At 45.2% G+C, this 17,979-nt stretch overlaps 1 protein-coding gene across 1 annotated transcript; it reads right to left on the bottom strand.

The window, feature by feature from the left end:
• Window positions 1-15,658: 15,658 nt before the first annotated feature.
• On the bottom strand, window positions 15,659-16,624 carry LOC116498288 (olfactory receptor 14C36-like). The gene has a single exon (XM_032202534.1). It carries the CDS (start codon window positions 16,622-16,624, stop codon window positions 15,659-15,661), a length of 966 nt encoding a protein of 321 aa, XP_032058425.1.
• Between the last annotated feature and the right edge of the window lie 1,355 nt (window positions 16,625-17,979).

The raw sequence follows: 17,979 nt of genomic DNA on the forward strand, positions 1-17,979 counted from the left end.
TGGCAGAAAATAGAAGTATTTCAGCAAGAGCTCCAACCATTTTGGGTCAGGAATGCTGTCTTGGTCCCACATGGTTTCAATAGATGTTGCCTAAAATAGACACCTTGAGCAGTTCAGCTGTCCAAACACTTATACCTATTGCTGAGTTGCTGCAAGCTATCTGGAGATCCCTGAGGCTGGAAAATATGACATGGGACAGTGGGAAATAATAGACTCATCAAAAGAGATGGCCAAAGGCTGAGGACCACCTTGTTGCATCCAACATGGGGCTAGATATCTCCATTTACTCAACCACAAGCCCTTAGGTCTGGTGAGCTGCCTTATTCCTTTTGCTCCATTCACTGTCTTGCAGCTGAAGCTGCAACACCAGCCCCATGGGCTGGCACACCAGCAGGCACGTTCTGCCGGCTGTCAGCATTGAACCTGCAGTGAAATCACCCCCTAAGAAGGCTGCCAGAGAAGAAAACATCACCAGGAGCTTATAGGAGAAACAACTGGACAAAATCCCTCGGCTTGAGTCAGGAGGAGGAGGATGACTCAGTCTTTCAAGTGCCTGAATTTGTGACACAAGCAAATGCAGCAAAACACGATGGGATTCAGGTCCTGTTCCTGAGTGTTCTCATATTTATTCCAATACATGGAGGCAGGTCTTAATGCTGCAGAGCTCTCCTTCTGAAAGCTGTTGAATGTGCCATGAAAGCGAGGGTGGGTTTTCAGGTAGAATAAATACTACTTCAACAGCAGCTCCTCATCAGGGCTGTCACAAGTCTTTGCCAGACTAATTGGGATGGGGGTACTTTCCTCCGCTGATGTATTGTTTAAGCCGTGCTGGTGGTGGCAGCAGTCTGGCAGCTGGGGGAGGTGATAGGAATTGTGCAAATTAGCAAGGTGTGAGTGGGGAAAGGCTGTTCTGTTAGGATTGTGCCTGAAATTGAGGTCTGGAGCAAAGGCCTGAGGTAGTCTGTGGTTGGAGAACAGATAGCACTTTTCATCTGATGAGCTCCAAACATTTGGCAATGGTACTCCCCACCACAGGAAAATACCTGTTGCCTCATCTCCTCTCCTAAATCAGGCATCTGCAAGTGAAAGAAATAGAAAAGAAACCCTGCTTGTCAGACCAGGACATTTTCTCATCATAAATATTTGCTCTTCTAAAGCAAAAAGAGGAAACCATAAACATTTCAAGCATGGAGAGATTTGCCTGTACTGAGATGGCAGGTTACACGTGTGTGCCTAGGTGGTACTCAGGATTTGCATTTTATCAAGAAGTTCAAAAAACAGCTGCCATAGGGCTGAGCTCCTGCCCACAGGTCTGTGCCTGTAGATTTAAATACAGGTAAAGTCTATTTGGCTGCTAAACTTTGCCGGGTTTTCTACTGTAGAGGGAGAACAACTTCTTGGGCTGTCAGAACAACAACCTTCAGACTGGGTCGGATCTGCATAGCATCTCCCCATGTCTTGGTTTGGAGCATATCCTTGGGCTGGACGTTCAGTTCAGGCTGGGCTTGTACTTGCATCTTAGGCATTCAAGATTTCTGGCTGGGATTCTCAGTAAACTTAGTGACAAAACCCAAACCAGGTAATTTCTCCTCTGGATTCTATCTCTGGTATTTCCAACTGGTGCCCCCCAGACAAATATCAGACTAGTTCTTTATGCTCCTCATGTCTTTCAGCATTAATCAAAACCTGACCAAAAGATCAGAGGATGCATGTCAGCTTTTGTTTATTGAGATCTGAGAAAGAGCCCTTCGTGTCTTGTAGTGGGCCAAAGAAATAAAGCAAGGGCAATAAATATTTGTTCTTTGCCTGCAAAGGAATTTCCCTGTAAGCCTTCATGAGTTTCCAAAAATACCCTGATATGCTATTCTCTCCTTTCTCCTATTGATTCTGCAAGCTGTCACTGTGACAGACTGTGGAAAGTGCTCTGCAAACACCCCTCTCCACAGAGAAAGCTTTCAACTGCTGTTTAATTTTGTGTTTAATTTTCATTTTCATACCTTCAAAGTTTTTTTTTTTTTTTCAGTACCACTTTTTCAATTAAAGGGGAGTAGGGGAAGGATGATCATTTACTTTAAGCCGAAGTCACCGACTGCCCGATTGTTGTGCCTTTCATAATGTCTCCCTCATATTACTCTTGAAGCAGTTTTCGACCTGAGGATTAGGTGCTGAAAGCTAGTAATGTGCTGGTTAGAAATTAATTGTCCTCCTTTGCAAAGAAAAATAAATAAATGAATGAAGACTTGCAGCTGTGCTACTGAAACACACACCTTACTAGTGTCTGCCTGAAAGCCTGCCTGGTGAGATAGATGTTCTTGTGAGCTGCTTGTGTGGACTGTGGAGATAATTTATTAGATGGATTTGCTCCGTACCTCTGTCTTCACACAATAGCAGAGTGTGTTTCCTATGCATCAGTTAGCCATCTGCAACTGGGTAAATATATTTATGAACCAATTTCAGTTCAGGCATTACTGGCAGACTACACCTTGTTTTTATCTTTTGGCTCTGAAAAGCTGCCTGATGCCTCAAAGTCTGAGCAACAGATATTATGAAGAGTTCCAGAGATGGTTCTGATCTGCGGTGCTTCACTTCAAGCCCAGAACAACAGCCTTTGAATACAAAAGTGAGGAGCAGAGCAAAGAGGAGGGGTGAGACTGAGTGGTGTGGCTTGGCAGTATGACATGGTGCTGATTTCTTGTCTGTGTGGCTGTAGCTGTTGAATGGAGCTGGAGAAACTCACAAGAAAATGAATGAATGAATATCAGAGATGTCTTGGGTGCCCCATTTAACAGCTTGTGTCCTGTGGACTTGATCCAATGTGTGCTACAAAATGAGCTGGTTTTCATTTTGGGAATAGTTACAGTCTCAGTTTGATAAATTAGCAGCTTTCTTCCTTTTGTTAAGCTATAGCAATCAACTATTTCCCCCCTCTTGGCCCACCCAGAAAAGAAATAGGGTAAGTCCATTTAACCCATTTTCATGACTGCACACCATCAAGCACCCTGGCTCTGCTGATGGATGGTAACGTCTGAATTCAGCCTAAGTCAGCCCTTGTGAAAGGCTATTCCCCTGCCTAAGCCTCAGCCCTTACTCTCCTGGAGATGGGATGAAAAGGCAGAGAGGGATGGCATGGGGAGATGAACTAGTTAGTCTTTTTCTTTTCTACTCCCCCAAAATACATTCGATGCAGAGTTGCAGGGACTGAAGTTGTGTCAGGGTGGATGGGCAGGACCAGGGGAACATCTGTCAGTGAGGCCTTTCCTGGACATAAGATGCCCATGGGCATTCCTGTGGGAACCAAGCCACAAACAGAGGCTTTACCCTAGCATCTCTCTTTTTTCCTGCAGAGCCACTCTGAATGCAGCTTATTTCTACAAGTGTGATTAAGGGAACAGAAGATTTTGAGGGACAGAAAAAAAAAAAAAAAAAAAAAAAGTAATTTTGGAGATGTCAAAATATTTTAACAGCTTTTGATTGACATGAAATATGTCTGTGTTGTCAAAATGGAAACTTCTGTTTTCATTGCAAGACCATGAAATGTTGTCTCACCTTGGTTTAAATGAGTAAGAACTATGAGATGACAGGTCCAGAAAGGATATTAAAGAAGAAATGGCTTATTCCATGGGATTCAGAAAGCATATGGATTATAATAGGGGAATGTAATGAGGTGTTAAAATAATCATGCAATTGTAGGAGCCTTTTGGATCCTGCATCTTTTCACAGGTTGGTCAAAGTGGCATCCAGATCAGCACCTATCCAAATTATTTTACCTCCCACAATTGTGCAAGACAGGCAGGCTTCAGGAATTGTGCCTCTGGTCGTCCTGAAGCTCATTTAGTATTTGCAGAGCAGCCTAAAGTGCTTATCCATGAACTAATGGCAAGAGCGTCTGCTGAGATTTTCTGGGTGGGTTTCTTGCAGCAGATGCTGTCATGGAGTTGAGAAGCGGTGGCAGGAAGACTGCGAGATTGAGATGCCCTCCCTGCTGTCGTGCCTGTCTCTGAGAGTGGCTTTGAAATGTAATAACCAACAAATTACAATGCAGTGTCTTGGGCAGCATAGTTGTGAAGTGCTGACACTGGCTCATGTGCTCAGTCCTGGTGTCAGCCCAGGAGAGAGCCTTGGAGGGTTAGAGAAAAGAACCAGGAAAAATGTTGCTGCCAGCAGAATATGCCTATTGCTTGCAAATAAAACCAGGCAGATGGCCTGCTGAATTTCAGTCCTTAATTAAAAGTTCTTTATTCTTTAAGCTAATTATAGAATAATCCCTGCTGTGGGAGGGGCTCCTTTGGCATGGAGAGGGTGGTAATGAACATCTCAGTATGCCTCCTTGTCGGCAGGCTCAGCCCTTCATCTGCTGCCTTGAGGCTAAAGATACCCTCAGTGTTAGTTCTGAAGCAGACCCTGTGAAGGGAAATTAGAGTTACGGGGTTTCAGATACCCCTGGTATGATGATAGAGGATCTCATTTCCATGTCTGTCACAGCATGGACAACCCAGGGAGCTCCCATGGGAATCTGTACCCCAGACTATCACTCTATTACTCTTAGTGAAAGGTCTGCTAAAGCAGATACATTTCTTACAAGTGTTCTCCCTGGGGTAAAACCAGTCTCTGGGTAGTATTTGACATGGCTAGAAGAGGTTTCAGCCAGTGCTGTGGTTCAGGATTTGCACATTAAACTAACTCCAGCCTCCTCATGTCTGATACGGTTGGAAGTGCAACCTCACCGCATGCCCCACTGCTCCCCCCACAAGATCCTGGGAAAGTCTGACTTCTACTCCACGAGCATCAAGAACTCTGTGCATGCCATGCTGGGGAGAAAAACTCATAACGTGGATGCTAAATTAACTGATAAAAGACCACTTGTGCAAGGTGGAAAAAAATTAAGAGATTGAGCAACATCAAGCCCTTGTGAACACCAGGATCCCAGTCTGACAGAATTGCAGAATCACAGAATAGAGCTGTTTACTCAAATCCACATCCAGGAGGCTTTTGAAGAATTCCCAGGAGAAGACTCCACAACCTCTCTGGGCGGCCTGTGCCAGGGCTGTCAGCTGCACAGTGAAGAAACACTTCCCGGTGTTCAGAGAGTGTGCTCCAGTTTGTGCTCAGTGCCTCCTGTAAACCGTCTTCTGACCTCACTGTCCCAATGAAATAGCTTCTGCCAGTGCCTTCTGTCTCCCAAACTCATCATCCATCACTTTGATGGCTCTGCTAAGCATTGAAATATACGGCAGGCTTTTGCCCTCCTTCTTCTGTCTCCTGTGACCCTTCCTAGATTAAAAGGCTGAGAAGTTTGCCCCATCCCCTCCCGACCTTTGCTGAACACTAATTCTCATGGACAGCCTTTGTGATTTCCCCAGGACCTCAGGTTTATTGTCCTATCTCCAGCCTGGCTTTGCAATTAGAGAAAGAGAAAAAGCTGGTGCCTACAATACTGTGCTCGACCCCTAGTGAGTGGCTTGGGCTGGCCTTGCCTTATCACAGCACAAGTGGGTCTTATCAGGGAGTGTCAGCAGCACTGTGCCTTTCAGACAGGATTCAGGGATTGGAAATGCTACTGATCTCTATCTGCCTGGCATTTCTCTCTCTTTCTCCTTCCAAATCAATGCGAGGGATCTTTTTCAGACCCTCTCCAGGTTAGGGGAGGTGGGGGTAGTGGCGGGGGGTGGATGGAAAAATACTCAGCAGATGAGAAAGTTTTTCAGGCAATTGTTCCTGCCTGCAGCTGCTATATATAGGTTTAATTAGAACATGAAAGACGCCTCAGGATTATGCCATGAGATTTGTTTCCTTAGCCTGTAACTAATGCCCTGTGGTTTCAATAACACCGCCTGGACTTCATTAGCCTCCAAGCAAATATCTACCTTCAGAAACTGCAGAATTATCCCTGGGATGTCCTGGCTCAGAGTGCCACATGAGCTCAGGAGTGTCAGAGGCACTACTTTAAATGTTATCTAATTATCTCAAGCCTAGGTTACGAAGGAAGCGGTTTGGCACCTGTGAATTGATTTTTGGAAGAGAGCCCCTTGAAATGAGCTTCTTCACCTGACACTGGAAAGTTTTGTCTCTTGCTCCCCACAACCCTTCATGGTGGAGGCAGGTTAGCTCTTTCTCACCTGCCTGAAAAAAGCCCAAGCCATTTCTGATGGGTGTGTGGAGGGGATGCCAAATTATCCAGCTTCATTGTGGCTGCCTTGCTTGTTTTGCCCTTTTGTATTTGAATTATCCTAGAAAAGGGATGTGGCCACACAGCTCACAGCTGCTGCTTGGAGGAGAGCTGTTCAAGCCTGCCCAGGAGGGCTTTCAGCTTGCAGGATACAGCCCATAGTGCACTTGCTGTGGGTCTGAAGACCCGAATGTGGCTGCTTCTGTGCAGAATGGCTAAATCCTTTTAAAGGAACTGAATATCATCAAGGCTTTCTGCTCTGTGTATTACTAGATTGAGGCTGAAGAGTGTGGTGTTTGCAGGAGATGCCTGGGGGCTGAGCTCCCTGCCCAGACCCAGGCTGTGTGCACCATGCTGGCCCCCACTGGATGTGGTGGCATCCCTGGTCCTGCCAGAGCTGGCTGTGTGGCCTTGGAAATACTTCCTATCATCAGCTCCAGCACCATGGGTGTAGCTGGATGTTAGACCTAAAAGCAGGACAGTGTGGGGCTTAAAAACCATGGCTGGGTGATTATATGGGAAGCTCAAGGAAGATAAATACAACTCTCAGTGTCCAAGAAGACCTTCTAGAACTTAGGTCTTTCAAGCTAAAACTGAATTATACTATTTTCCCTTTTTTGTTGTTGTTGTTGTTTTCAAACTGCAAATGGATCAAAATACAAGCATCATGCAATTTTAGCAAGCCTTTCTGCAGTGCACTTTTGGGAGACACAGTCTGACTTTGCACATATTGCCAAGGAACTCTCAGAGTCTCAAGAATCGCTTTCCTACCTGAACCCTTTCTCAATTACTGTCATCAAAACAGCACTTCTGCAGCAAGCAGTGCAGGAGAAAGGCACAAGGCACACCCGGGGCTGCTCCCTCCATCAGCGGAGATGCACTTAGAAGAGCTTTTTGTGGAGCAGACAAGTGTACATCTGCATTTCTTCTATTCCCCACCATTTTCTATTTACGCAAGTTAGCTGACAAAACTGCTGCAGCAGCTTTTTCTCCTGTCTCCTAGGATTATTAGTTTGTTTTTACTGCCATTATTATTAAGGGCACAAAAAGATTTATTTTCTGTAAAACAAACCATGTTATTGTCCAGACAGATTTAAAGGACTGGATTAGGAAGCGGCATTACAATACATTTTGTATGAAAATGAAATATCATGAGCAGTTTCTTGGCAGACCTAATGCCTTTCAGGGCTGTTCTTTGGGAACAGCAATTCCAGGCAGGGGCTCTGGAAAAATACAGTGGGGTGGTATAATGAGACTGTATCAGAATGGATACGCATGATCCAGGCAGATTAATATTTAATGAACACTGAGGTCTGCTATCCCCTAAACCATCGAGTGCCTGGGATTTGCAAAGTGGCTAATTTTAAAGTATTTTGTATGGAATTATTCATGCATTAAAAAGTACATGACTCTCTTGCAGTCTAAGTCACTGAAATGGAATTAAACTGAATGAAATTTAGTCATCAAAACATCAGGCCAAGACAACAGCAGTGCAACGAGTGTATAGTTTTCATTAAAGGACCCACTGAACACTGAAAAGACCAGGCTTTGAGCACAGCCTTCTGTAGGGCAGTGATGGCCTGATCCCAATGGGTTCCTTGGGAACCCAAGGGGGAATAGATCCCTTTTTTGGCTTTTTTAAGCAGGGAAGAACCAGCAGCAGTAGCAGGGCCAGCAAGAGCTATAGAGCTGGAAAATCACTTGCAGGGATTAAAATAGAGCTATGGTACTGGAGCAAGAATAGAGCTGGGTTGAGACCAATGGCCTCACTGGAGTGATGGTTATGACACTACTGTCATCATCTTTATTTTCATTTACATTTTGCCTAGAAGGAATAATTCAAACCTACTTGTTGATGAAGTTCTAATGAGACTTTACTTTGGCTTCCACAAGTGTTTTTTGGACCTCATTTCAGACAATTCTTCTGGCCTCTCTTCTAGTCTTTTCCCCAATAGTTTCTGATAAAAGAAGAATGTTCCAAAGAAAATGTTGCTTTCACTCAGAAAATTATTTTTTAATTAGAGGATGGAGAGGAAAAGTTTTCTTCTCTGGCATTTTCTCCATCTCGTTTAAAAGGTTTCCACTCTACCTTGATAGACAGCAGTTTGTTGAAGTCAGTTCACTTTCTTGAAAGTGATTGCTTGGTCTGAGCTTGTGTTTTGTGCAAAAAGTGCGAGGCATAGGTGAATGATTCTTTGCCTCACAATCTGTGAATGCATTAAGCTCATTGACTTAATGAGAGAAGATAAAATAAACCAAATTAAAAGTGTTTACAGCTATTTGAATGCTACTAATTATGCCGAAGAGCATTGCAGGAGAACAGGGAGAAAAAAAATATGGCAATAGATGAAAGGGAAGGGCAGAACAAGTTGAAGATTCATTTTCTTTTTGTGTGCCTGCATGGTTCAGTACAAACAATAATTATGATACTGGCTCATTAGGAAGATACAGTAGGTAAATACTGCAGTCAGGAATGGGAAAGTCACACCCTCTGTCTTAGCTATACCACTTGAAGCAAAATCACTTTTGTTAATAACAAAGGAGGAAAGTAGGATGTTCATGCACATGTATCTGCAGCCTCTCTCTGGATCTGCATGGAAGCAGTTGGAGCATTTATTTTGTTATTTCTGGAAAAAGGAAAAAAAAAAAGCTTATTTGGAAATAATTTTATTTATTTATTTATTTATTTTCCCCTGGGTGAATTAAAATAAACGATGAGCCTGAAAATGAGGAGAAAATGTTTCACACCAGCTCATGCTTTAATCAGCCCCAAGTAAACAATTTTTTGTTCCCTTCTTGTGAACTGAACAAGGGTTTGGCACTGGACCTGCCCAAAGTGTATTTCTTCTTTCATCATCTTTTTTTTTTTTTTTTTTTTTTTAATTTATCCCTGAAAGGACCCATTATTTTCATGGCAATTATTGTAAGTACAGCTAGAGAAATCCACATTAAGTCCCTATTTGAATATTAAACATAATTAAAAGACTTTTCTACATTGTGAATTGTCTCATCTGCATGCCCATCAACATCTGTGTAATAATGGGCACAATGTCTCAGAGGTAAGAATTACCCTTTTCTTCCCCTTGTCTTTTTTTAGGCTGTGGGGAAACAAACACAGCAGGTGATGCCCACACTGCCATGCTATAAAGTTTCTGATACAGTTTTGCTTCATTTTCAATCAAAAATCTATTCCCTGTTTTGACAGCTGATTATATCTGCTCTTGAATATGTTCTTTAAACCAAGCAATGCTATCTAGAGACAAAAATGTGGAGGGGTGTATTTTAAAAGCCTTTAATTTATTAAACTCCAAGCCAGAAGAAAACTGGAAAAGTTAATAACTAGAGTATGATTAACGAAGCTTGCTTTTTCTTTCTTTCTTTCTTTCTTTCTTTCTTTCTTTCTTTCTTTCTTTCTTTCTTTCTTTCTTTCTTTCTTTCTTTCTTTCTTTCTTTCTTTCTTTCTTTCTTTCTTTCTTTCTTTCTTTCTTTCTTTCTTTCTTTCTTTCTTTCTTTCTTTCTTTCACAGCTGGAGGGATGGGGGAAGTGGAAATACTCCACTTTCTAATGACATGAAGGAAGGGTTAATGTGAGTGTTCACTGCCAGATTCCTTCATTGCCCTTGACAAAAGCTTTTGAAAACACCATCAACCCCCCTTCCCCCAATAAAGGCTCTCTACCTCAGCAGACTCTTGCTCCCTGTGATTAACTTCCATGGACTATGTGCATCACTATCAGGCTAATGGCCATTACTTACTTATTTACTTGATTTGTTTTAAAATCTCTCTCTGGGTGACTGCATTTCAGTTAGCAGCTGCACAAAGGGCTGGAAACAACATACACACATTCAGTGTTTGCAACTTGTCGGATTTGGGGGAAAAGGTGCTTCAGGAAGATAAACACATGCATGAACACAGGAAATAAAAGTAATAAAGATTGAAAGTTAGAGACCTGAAAAAAAGGAAAAGAAAAAGAAGAAGAATATGCAATATTTCTCTCCCTTGATGAGAAAAAAAGATGGTCTAGGGACAACTGATAATCAATGTTCTTAGGAAAAATTGGGACAAAATGCACAAATGTTGGACATGAATATTGCTGTGAACCAGCCAGGGAACAGTGAACCTGTGCAGTTTGGTTGAGTGAGACATTTCCAAACTTGCCAGGTATGAAAAAGACAGCCGCCTTCTGCTTTCTAAAGGAGTTTCTTCTTAATTTATACTCCTGGCCAAAAGTCCACCACAGGTTCAGTTTTTCAGCTGAAAGTATGGATTTAAAGAAGCGAGAATGTGTCACAAAATGGACTGATTTTGTAAAGACAAAGAAGTGAGAATTGAAGCATATTTTACTGCTCATACAAAATTCATGGAGGGAAACAAAGGGCTGTGGCTGGAATGGACCCCGTGGACCATATCTAAGTAAAGATCTTTGACTCTACGCTTCTGCACTGTCCAAGCCAAAACACTAACCTTAACCCTAATGCTAAATATAAATATGACCCTCACCCAACACCTGTATGTGTTGGTGTGATGGAATGAGAACCGGCTTCAACGTGTGATGATCCAACATCTCACACCATCTCTTCTGCCCTGAAAGACTGCTGTGACAGATGGAGCCCAAAGTCAGTCATGGACTGTGCAAACTCAGTGGACATATATACATAAATGAAAATAATGATTAATTTGAATGTATTGGAAAGGGTGTAATCTGAGCATGACATAAATTGTATGGAATAAGGGGTGGATATATGTTCTGGTTTAAGCTAGGATAGAGTTAATTTTCCTCCTAGTAGCTGGTAGGGTGCTATGTTTTGGATTAGGATGAGAAGAGTGTTGATAACATGCTTGATGTTTTAATTGTTGCAGAGCAGTGCTTAGACCAAGCCAAGGACTTTTCAGCTTCTTGCTCTGTCCTGCCAGTGGGCAGGCTGGGGGTGCAGCAGGAGCTGGGATGGGACAGACCCAGGACAGCTGACCCAAACTTGCCACAGGGGCATTCCATACCATCTGACGTCATGCTGAATAATATATAGGGGTGGCTGGCCTGGGTGGGGGGGGACTGGCTGCTTGGGGGTAGGCTGGGCATCAGTCAGCAGGTGGTGAGCAATTGCATTGTGCATCACTTGCTTTGCACACATTATTATTAGTAGTACTAATATCATTATTATTATTTTTTGTTTGTTTTCTTTTCTGTCCTAATAAACTGTCTCTATCTTAACCCCCAGGCTTCATTTTCCTGATTCTCTCCCCCATCCCAGAGAGGGAGGGGGGAAGGTGAGTGAATGCCCATGTGGTGCTTAGCTGCCTGCTGAGTTAAACCCCATCAGGGAGTTCAAGCTTGCCCATCTTACATCTCTCTGTCCAATCTTGCCCTTATCTAGCTCCTCAACTCTGTTTGTGTCTAGCTGTCTAAAATATTTTATCTAAAAAATCTTTCTCACTTCTTTTCAATCTAACTTCTACTACACTTATCCCTTGTGAAAAGTGAAACTGTCTAGAGGCAGCCTGGACTTGGCACACAGCTGAGGTGTTTGTTCTATATTTCAGTGAATTGTATCATGGTTTACTGTTGTTTGCTTCAAAATAAGGAAAAACACTGTGCCTCTGTGCAGCCTAAGGTGGGAGCTGGTGCAAGGGGGCAGTGACATCCAGCTGCTGATTTCAGTGGAGAATTCTGGTGTAAGGAAAATCAATGCAAAGCTCAGGTGGTCAGTGAGAGAAATGGCAGAGCTGGAAGGTGAGGAGCAAGGTTTTCTATACGGTGTCCAGCCTCAATAGACTGAGAGACTTAGGAGAAGACTTGGATCAACATCAGCTGGGGAATGTTGTTATCACTATTTGCCTCAACTCAAGAGCAATGAAAACTATCAGTAAATATGAAAAATCTTTCTTTATAAAGGCCTCATTCAAGTCTTCCTTTTACTGCACTCCTTAAACTTGACCAATTAGCTGTAGAAGTTTTGAACAATTGAACTATATTGTCAAAATAGACATATCTTGTTAAGGCTTTCTTCATTTTAATGACCCCCATGGTGTATTTGATGCTCAGGTACCTCAGGTACAACAAGGAGATAGAATAAATCTCTCAAGGACCTAAAGTCAGAGGCAAACACCAAAGTTTCTTGGAGCATTTAATTGGCCCCATGGAGGGCCTTTACTACCAAAGCCTCCCAAAGGACTTGTTAGAGTAGATTAACTGCAGGCCATGATTGCACATAGTCAAGGGCATTGTGCAGGTGGCTCTGATGCTAAGAAAAGCGATGGTTTTGATGAAGCAGAAAGGCCAAGCCCTGAGCTCAGCCCTGGGAAGAGAGGTCCAGTCCCTCACATATGGAACAGTGGGATGTGGACCATGTGATGCTGAGTGCAGGACAAAGGTATGACACCACAGGACCTCTCTGCAGGGTGGCAAGAAGGCAGCAAGGCCCCAGGTGTCATGAGGACAATGTGTCTCCTCATAGGCCTCAGCTGCAGAGACATCACCCATAGCCGAGGGGACAAAGACCTCCATCTTGCTGGGCCCTTCAGCCTTGGCAGGGCCCTCAGCCATCTCCTCTGCAGGCTGTCCTGCACTGTCCCACACCTGTCCCTGTCTCCCTGCAGGCTGCAGACACTCCTCTCCCTTCTTCTTGCTCTCAAAAGGGCATTTCCATGGATGTCTCTCCACCCTCACATGGGAGTTCCTTGAAACACGTTGACATGCTCTGATGACAGACTTCATCTAGGTGACCACTGGCACCACAGTATTATCCTTTGAGGGACATTTCTTCCTCCTCAAGCTCATTGCACACCTTCCAAGTTGCATTTTCTGACAGCTGATCTTTTCCCTGTTATTTCCTGCTAACAAGCAAAGTTTTGTCATCTCAGAAACCACTCCTCAGGCAGGACTCCCAACCCAACAGACTTCCTGCGGTCTCTCAGCTGACCAGACACAAGCTGCCTCACCATCATCTCTCAAGCCATAGGCTTGCTGCTTATTTCAAACTCCTTAGCTAGACATGACCAAGTCATGGGCCTCCTACTTTCTATTCCTACCCTCTTGAAGAAGGGACAGAACAACCCCATCTCCAGGCCTTCTTCCTGGATGGGGCCTACCAGGCACTTAAGCAGAGGGGATCCCACAGTCAACATGCCAACTGGGCACCTTCTGCTGGCCTCTCAGGGACACTGGCAGATGAGAGCCTAAAAGTACACATCCCAGCCAGGAGACAAGGACCAACCTGTCAGCTAGTTCACAATCCCTTTCCAATTCACTTTCTTGCTACTTGCTCTGGAGCTGATGCTCCAGAGACAGAAATGACTTCAAAGTCATCTTCACAACTATGTTCCTCCTGTGGGCCTATGAAAACTTGAGGCACATTTGAGCTCATCATAGCATTCCCACCCATCTCCTCCTTGTGGCCTACAAGTTGATCAGATACACGTTACCTCATATTCATCTCTGAACGATGTATGAAGCTCAGGAACTTCATGATTCCTGCCAAGAGGGCCTACTGCTTACATTAGAGGTAGGAGAGGAGATGAAGGTCAGGGTTTTAGATCCCAGGAACCAGGATACTGGGATTTAGTATTCCAGATTAGAGTTTTCACACATTAGGCATTACACAGGCATAGGTGGAGGGTTTGGTGATCAGCTTGGGGTGTCAGGTAAGTGTTTAGGGTATGTGCAAGTTTTGTGGGATAGGGTTTTGTTTAGGGATGGCCTGAAGGATAGGGTTAAGTAGAACATTTCTGTCCTAGTGATAAAGGCGGAGATTAGGGTGAGTGAAAAGTTAATAGGCTTATGGGTTTGGCTTCAAGGGAAGGTTTGAGGTTAAGTGGGAGAGTAGTGAATTACAGTCAAGGTGAGGAGTTGCAGTTAGGGGTTCAGAAACACAGTAAGAGCCTAACAGAAATGTTTTCAGAGTCAGTGTTACAGCAGCACCAACACTACCTGAACCCTCATACCTCTGCAAAATTGTTCATTTTTGCTTGCCAAGCCCCTCTTCCTCCCCCAAATCACACACCTTTCCTGTCCCGGCTTCTCCTGACCTCCCCATATCAGTCTTCTCCTTAGGGGCAGCTTTCTGATGGCTTTCATAATATCGGAGTATCTGTCTCATCTCTGTTGGCTACTCCATTCCTGAGACAGAAGTGCTGTTGTAGTCAGGAGGGAAAAGGGCACAAAGTTCCATAGGAGCACCCAGAACAATGTGACCAGCAGCTCTGCACCACCACAAAAAGGTGCTTCCTGCCTACAAGGTTTGGTTCCAGAATGACTCCTGTGGATCCAGGGTAACTTTATACAGCCTGTCATGCAGGCTTCCTCTCCCCCAGGGCATCATGGAGGCAGTGGCCACCTCTGTGTAGAAAACAAAAAAGCAGCCCTAAAGGATGAGTTCAGTCAAAAGTTGAAACCTCTGACCTGACAAACATTATCTAAGAACTTTTCCTCTATGGAGCCTACCAGATACTTCGACTATTTGCAAACCATGTGCCTTCTGCTGGTCTATCAGGGACACTTGCAGCTGTGACCCGAAGGCACAGACCTCAACCAGGAGTCAAGGGATGACCTGTCAGCTACTTCAGAAAAAAAGTCAGCTCACAATTGACTTTACAGAACTTCTTTTAGGAGTTGATTACGAATTTCTGAGGCACCACTGACATCATCATACCATACCTGCAAAACACCCTGTATTAGACCCTGGACAAGCAAAGGTAGAAGTGAGCTGGTTGTGTTCCTTCAAGCCCATGGCACTGCTGCTGGACTCCAGGCTCTGTGACACACAAGAACCAGTTACGTGCCAGTCCTGTGAGGTGCTAGGGCAGGAATGCCCTTACAGTCAATGTTCAAGTCCCATGCAGGCTGGTGGTTTCTCAGCTTCTGGTGCACAGTGAAGGTCACACTCACTTCCACAAGCCATGTGCCTCAAGCTGTCCTAGAAGACACTCAGGGGAAGCGCCCCACCCAGCTCCACTCCCAGCCCCAGCTGGCAGTGCTGCCCTGCAGAGTGAGGGGTCTGTGGTGCCTGGGGCATGGGGGCACTCTGCAGGGCCATGCTGGGCAGTCTGGGAGGCAGACCCAGTTCATGGGGTCACTTCCATTGCCCCAGGGCTGCAACGAATCACTTGCTAGACTCCTTGGCCGAGGCTGCTGCAAGCCCTAGGGCTGCAGAGCTCTCCTCTGCCTGTTTACCCCAGATTTAGCACTTTAGCTCTGGTCAGTCCACCAGGCTTACATTCTGGGGGCTCAGAACAGGTCTCACAGGAAGGATATCAGACAAAGAAGGCAGTGTAGGGTTTTGTTATTTTGTTCAACTTCACAGAGAGCCTGGCTTCTCATGCACAGAGTTTCTGACCTATATTCAACAGGTACATACTGAAATGCAAATGGGATGAATCATCTCATTTTAATTGGATACATTAGCTGAATTAAAACAAAGAAAATCCTCCAAAAAAAAAAATAAGCACAAAGACACACGCAAAAATAGAATATTGGCTATTCCTGTAATTATTGATATTATGAGTCATCTGCAGAAGCAGATTGGAAATTTGCTGCATCTGAAACACACCTAGTCATCAATTTCCATAAGGCATCCTTGAGCTCTTGATTTCTCATGCTGTAGATGAGGGGGTTCACTGCTGGAGGCACCACCGAGTACAGAACAGCCGCCATCAGGTCTAGCGATGGGAAAGAAATGGAAGGGCGTTTCAGGTAGGCAAACATAACAGTGCTGACAAACAGAGAGACCACAACCATGTGAGGGAGGCACATGGAAAAGGCTTTGTGGCGGCCTTGCTCAGAGGGCATCCTCAGCACAGCCCTGAAGACCTGCACGTAGGACAGCACAATGAAGACAAAACAACCAAATACTAATGAAACACTAACCACAAGTACACCAGCTTCCCTGAGGTAGGAATTTGAGCATGAGAGCTTGAGGATCTGGGGGATTTCACAGAAGAACTGGTCCACAGCATTGCCTTGGCAGAGAGGCAGTGAAAATGTGTTGGCAGTGTGCAGGACAGCATGGACAAAGCCACTGCCCCAGGCAGCTGCTGCCATCTGGGCACAAGCTCTGCTGCCAAGGAGGCTCCCGTAGTGCAGGGGCTTGCAGATGGCAACGTAGCGGTCATAGGCCATGACGGTGAGAAGGGAATACTCTGCTCCAGCCAAGAAGAATACAAAGAGGACCTGGGCAGCACATCCTTCATAGGAGATGGCCCTGGTGTCCCAGAGGGTATTGGCCATGGCTTTGGGGAGAGTGGTGGAGATGCAGCCCAGGTCGAGGATGGCGAGGTTGAGGAGGAAGAAGTACATGGGGGTGTGGAGGCGGTGGTCGCAGGCCACAGCGGTGAGGATGAGGCCGTTGCCCAGGAGGGCAGCCAGGTAGATGCCCAGGAAGAGCCCGAAGTGCAGGAGCTGCAGCTCGCGTGTGTCTGCGAATGCCAGCAGGAGGAACTCGCTCACAGAGCTGCTGTTGGGCATTTGCTCGTTCTGGATATGGACACTGCCAAAGGAGAAAAAAACATTCAAAGATAGGGTAGGTTTCTTACAGCAAAACTCAATTCATTCTTTATTAAAGATTTCATGTTACCTTTTTTTCTTACAAGTCCTTAGTGCATCGCCCTTGCTGTAGTCCTGCCTTGTGCTGGCTGATGTCATATACACAGCAGCTGGCTCTGCCCAGAAATTCCTGATGGACCATATTTACTGCACAGCCATGGTACACGGAGGTGTATACAGCACTGTGGTTTTGGAGGGAGGGCACCTGGGAAGGGGATCCCTGTGTTCAATGAGGGTATTTGGTTGTGTGGATCAGTGCCTGCAGCAGTCTCAGCTTGGGGATGGCTGCTCTCAGAGGTGATGCTGAAAAATCATCTGGGCTGTGCTGGGAGAAAACGGCACCAGCTCCAAGTGCAGGTGGAAAAGACACTCTTTCAGCACAGCTGTGCAGAATGCAAGTAAGAAGACTTTACAAGGATTCTGATTCAGAAGAGTAAGCAAGGGAACTTGGACAATGCAAAGATCTTTTTCTTTTTTTTTCTTTCTTTTTTTTTTTTTTTTTTTTCTGCAGGAGCTTTGGCGGCACAGGAGGCAGGTCTTGCCCTCGACAATATAGAGTTGAAGACTGAGGACAGAGATTCTCCCAGATTATCTGTGCCATGACACAAGCTGTGCTTGTGAGGGGGATAGGAGACCAGGGGCTGCTGCAATGAAGGCAGGGGACGGTAGGGAGGGAGTAGCTCCCTCTCACTGCCTGTCCCTGCCACTGCTGCCTGCAGCTGTGCCTGCCAGCAGCTGTTTCTCTATCCCCGCATCTCATCCTGTCCATGCTCACAGACCCCTTCCCAACCGCTGTGTGTGCAGCTTTGCCCTGCAGACACCTCCCAGTCATAGGGACAGCTCTGGGGACATCTACCTGTCTGCAGGTCCTAAAGAATATCCTGGATATTCCCTGAGGGAAAAAAAGGAAAAGAAAAAAAGTAGATGCTGGCAAAGTGTGTAAGCAGAGATGAATGAAGGGACTTTCAAAGGTTCATCAGCAACTTACTTATACCTCAGAGTAATGCTGTAGGAGCCTCAGTCCCTTTAGAAATCTAATCATTCTATTATCACACAGCCTGCTTTTTCATCACAGCAGGAAAATGAAGGCAGAGACTGCAGAAAGTGCCTTCACTTGAAGGCAGCCCCTGCCCTGCCCTTCCACTGCCCAAGCCCCCGGGGAAATGCCCTGGGGGTGCTGTATAGCTGTGAGCAGCCTGCCCCAGGCAGCAGCCGGACCCTGCCCTGCCTTGCCGGGGGGGCTCATTCCACCTGCAGCTTCTCCCTGTAGCCCCTGG

The sequence above is a fragment of the Aythya fuligula genome, chromosome 24, assembly GCF_009819795.1.
Source record: "Aythya fuligula isolate bAytFul2 chromosome 24, bAytFul2.pri, whole genome shotgun sequence".
Lineage (NCBI taxonomy): Eukaryota > Metazoa > Chordata > Aves > Anseriformes > Anatidae > Aythya > Aythya fuligula.

Excerpts from the sequence above, each read along its gene's own strand:
- LOC116498288 (XM_032202534.1), bottom strand. The coding sequence starts at position 16,624 with ATGCCCAACAGCAGCTCTGTGAGCGAGTTCCTCCTGCTGGCATTCGCA.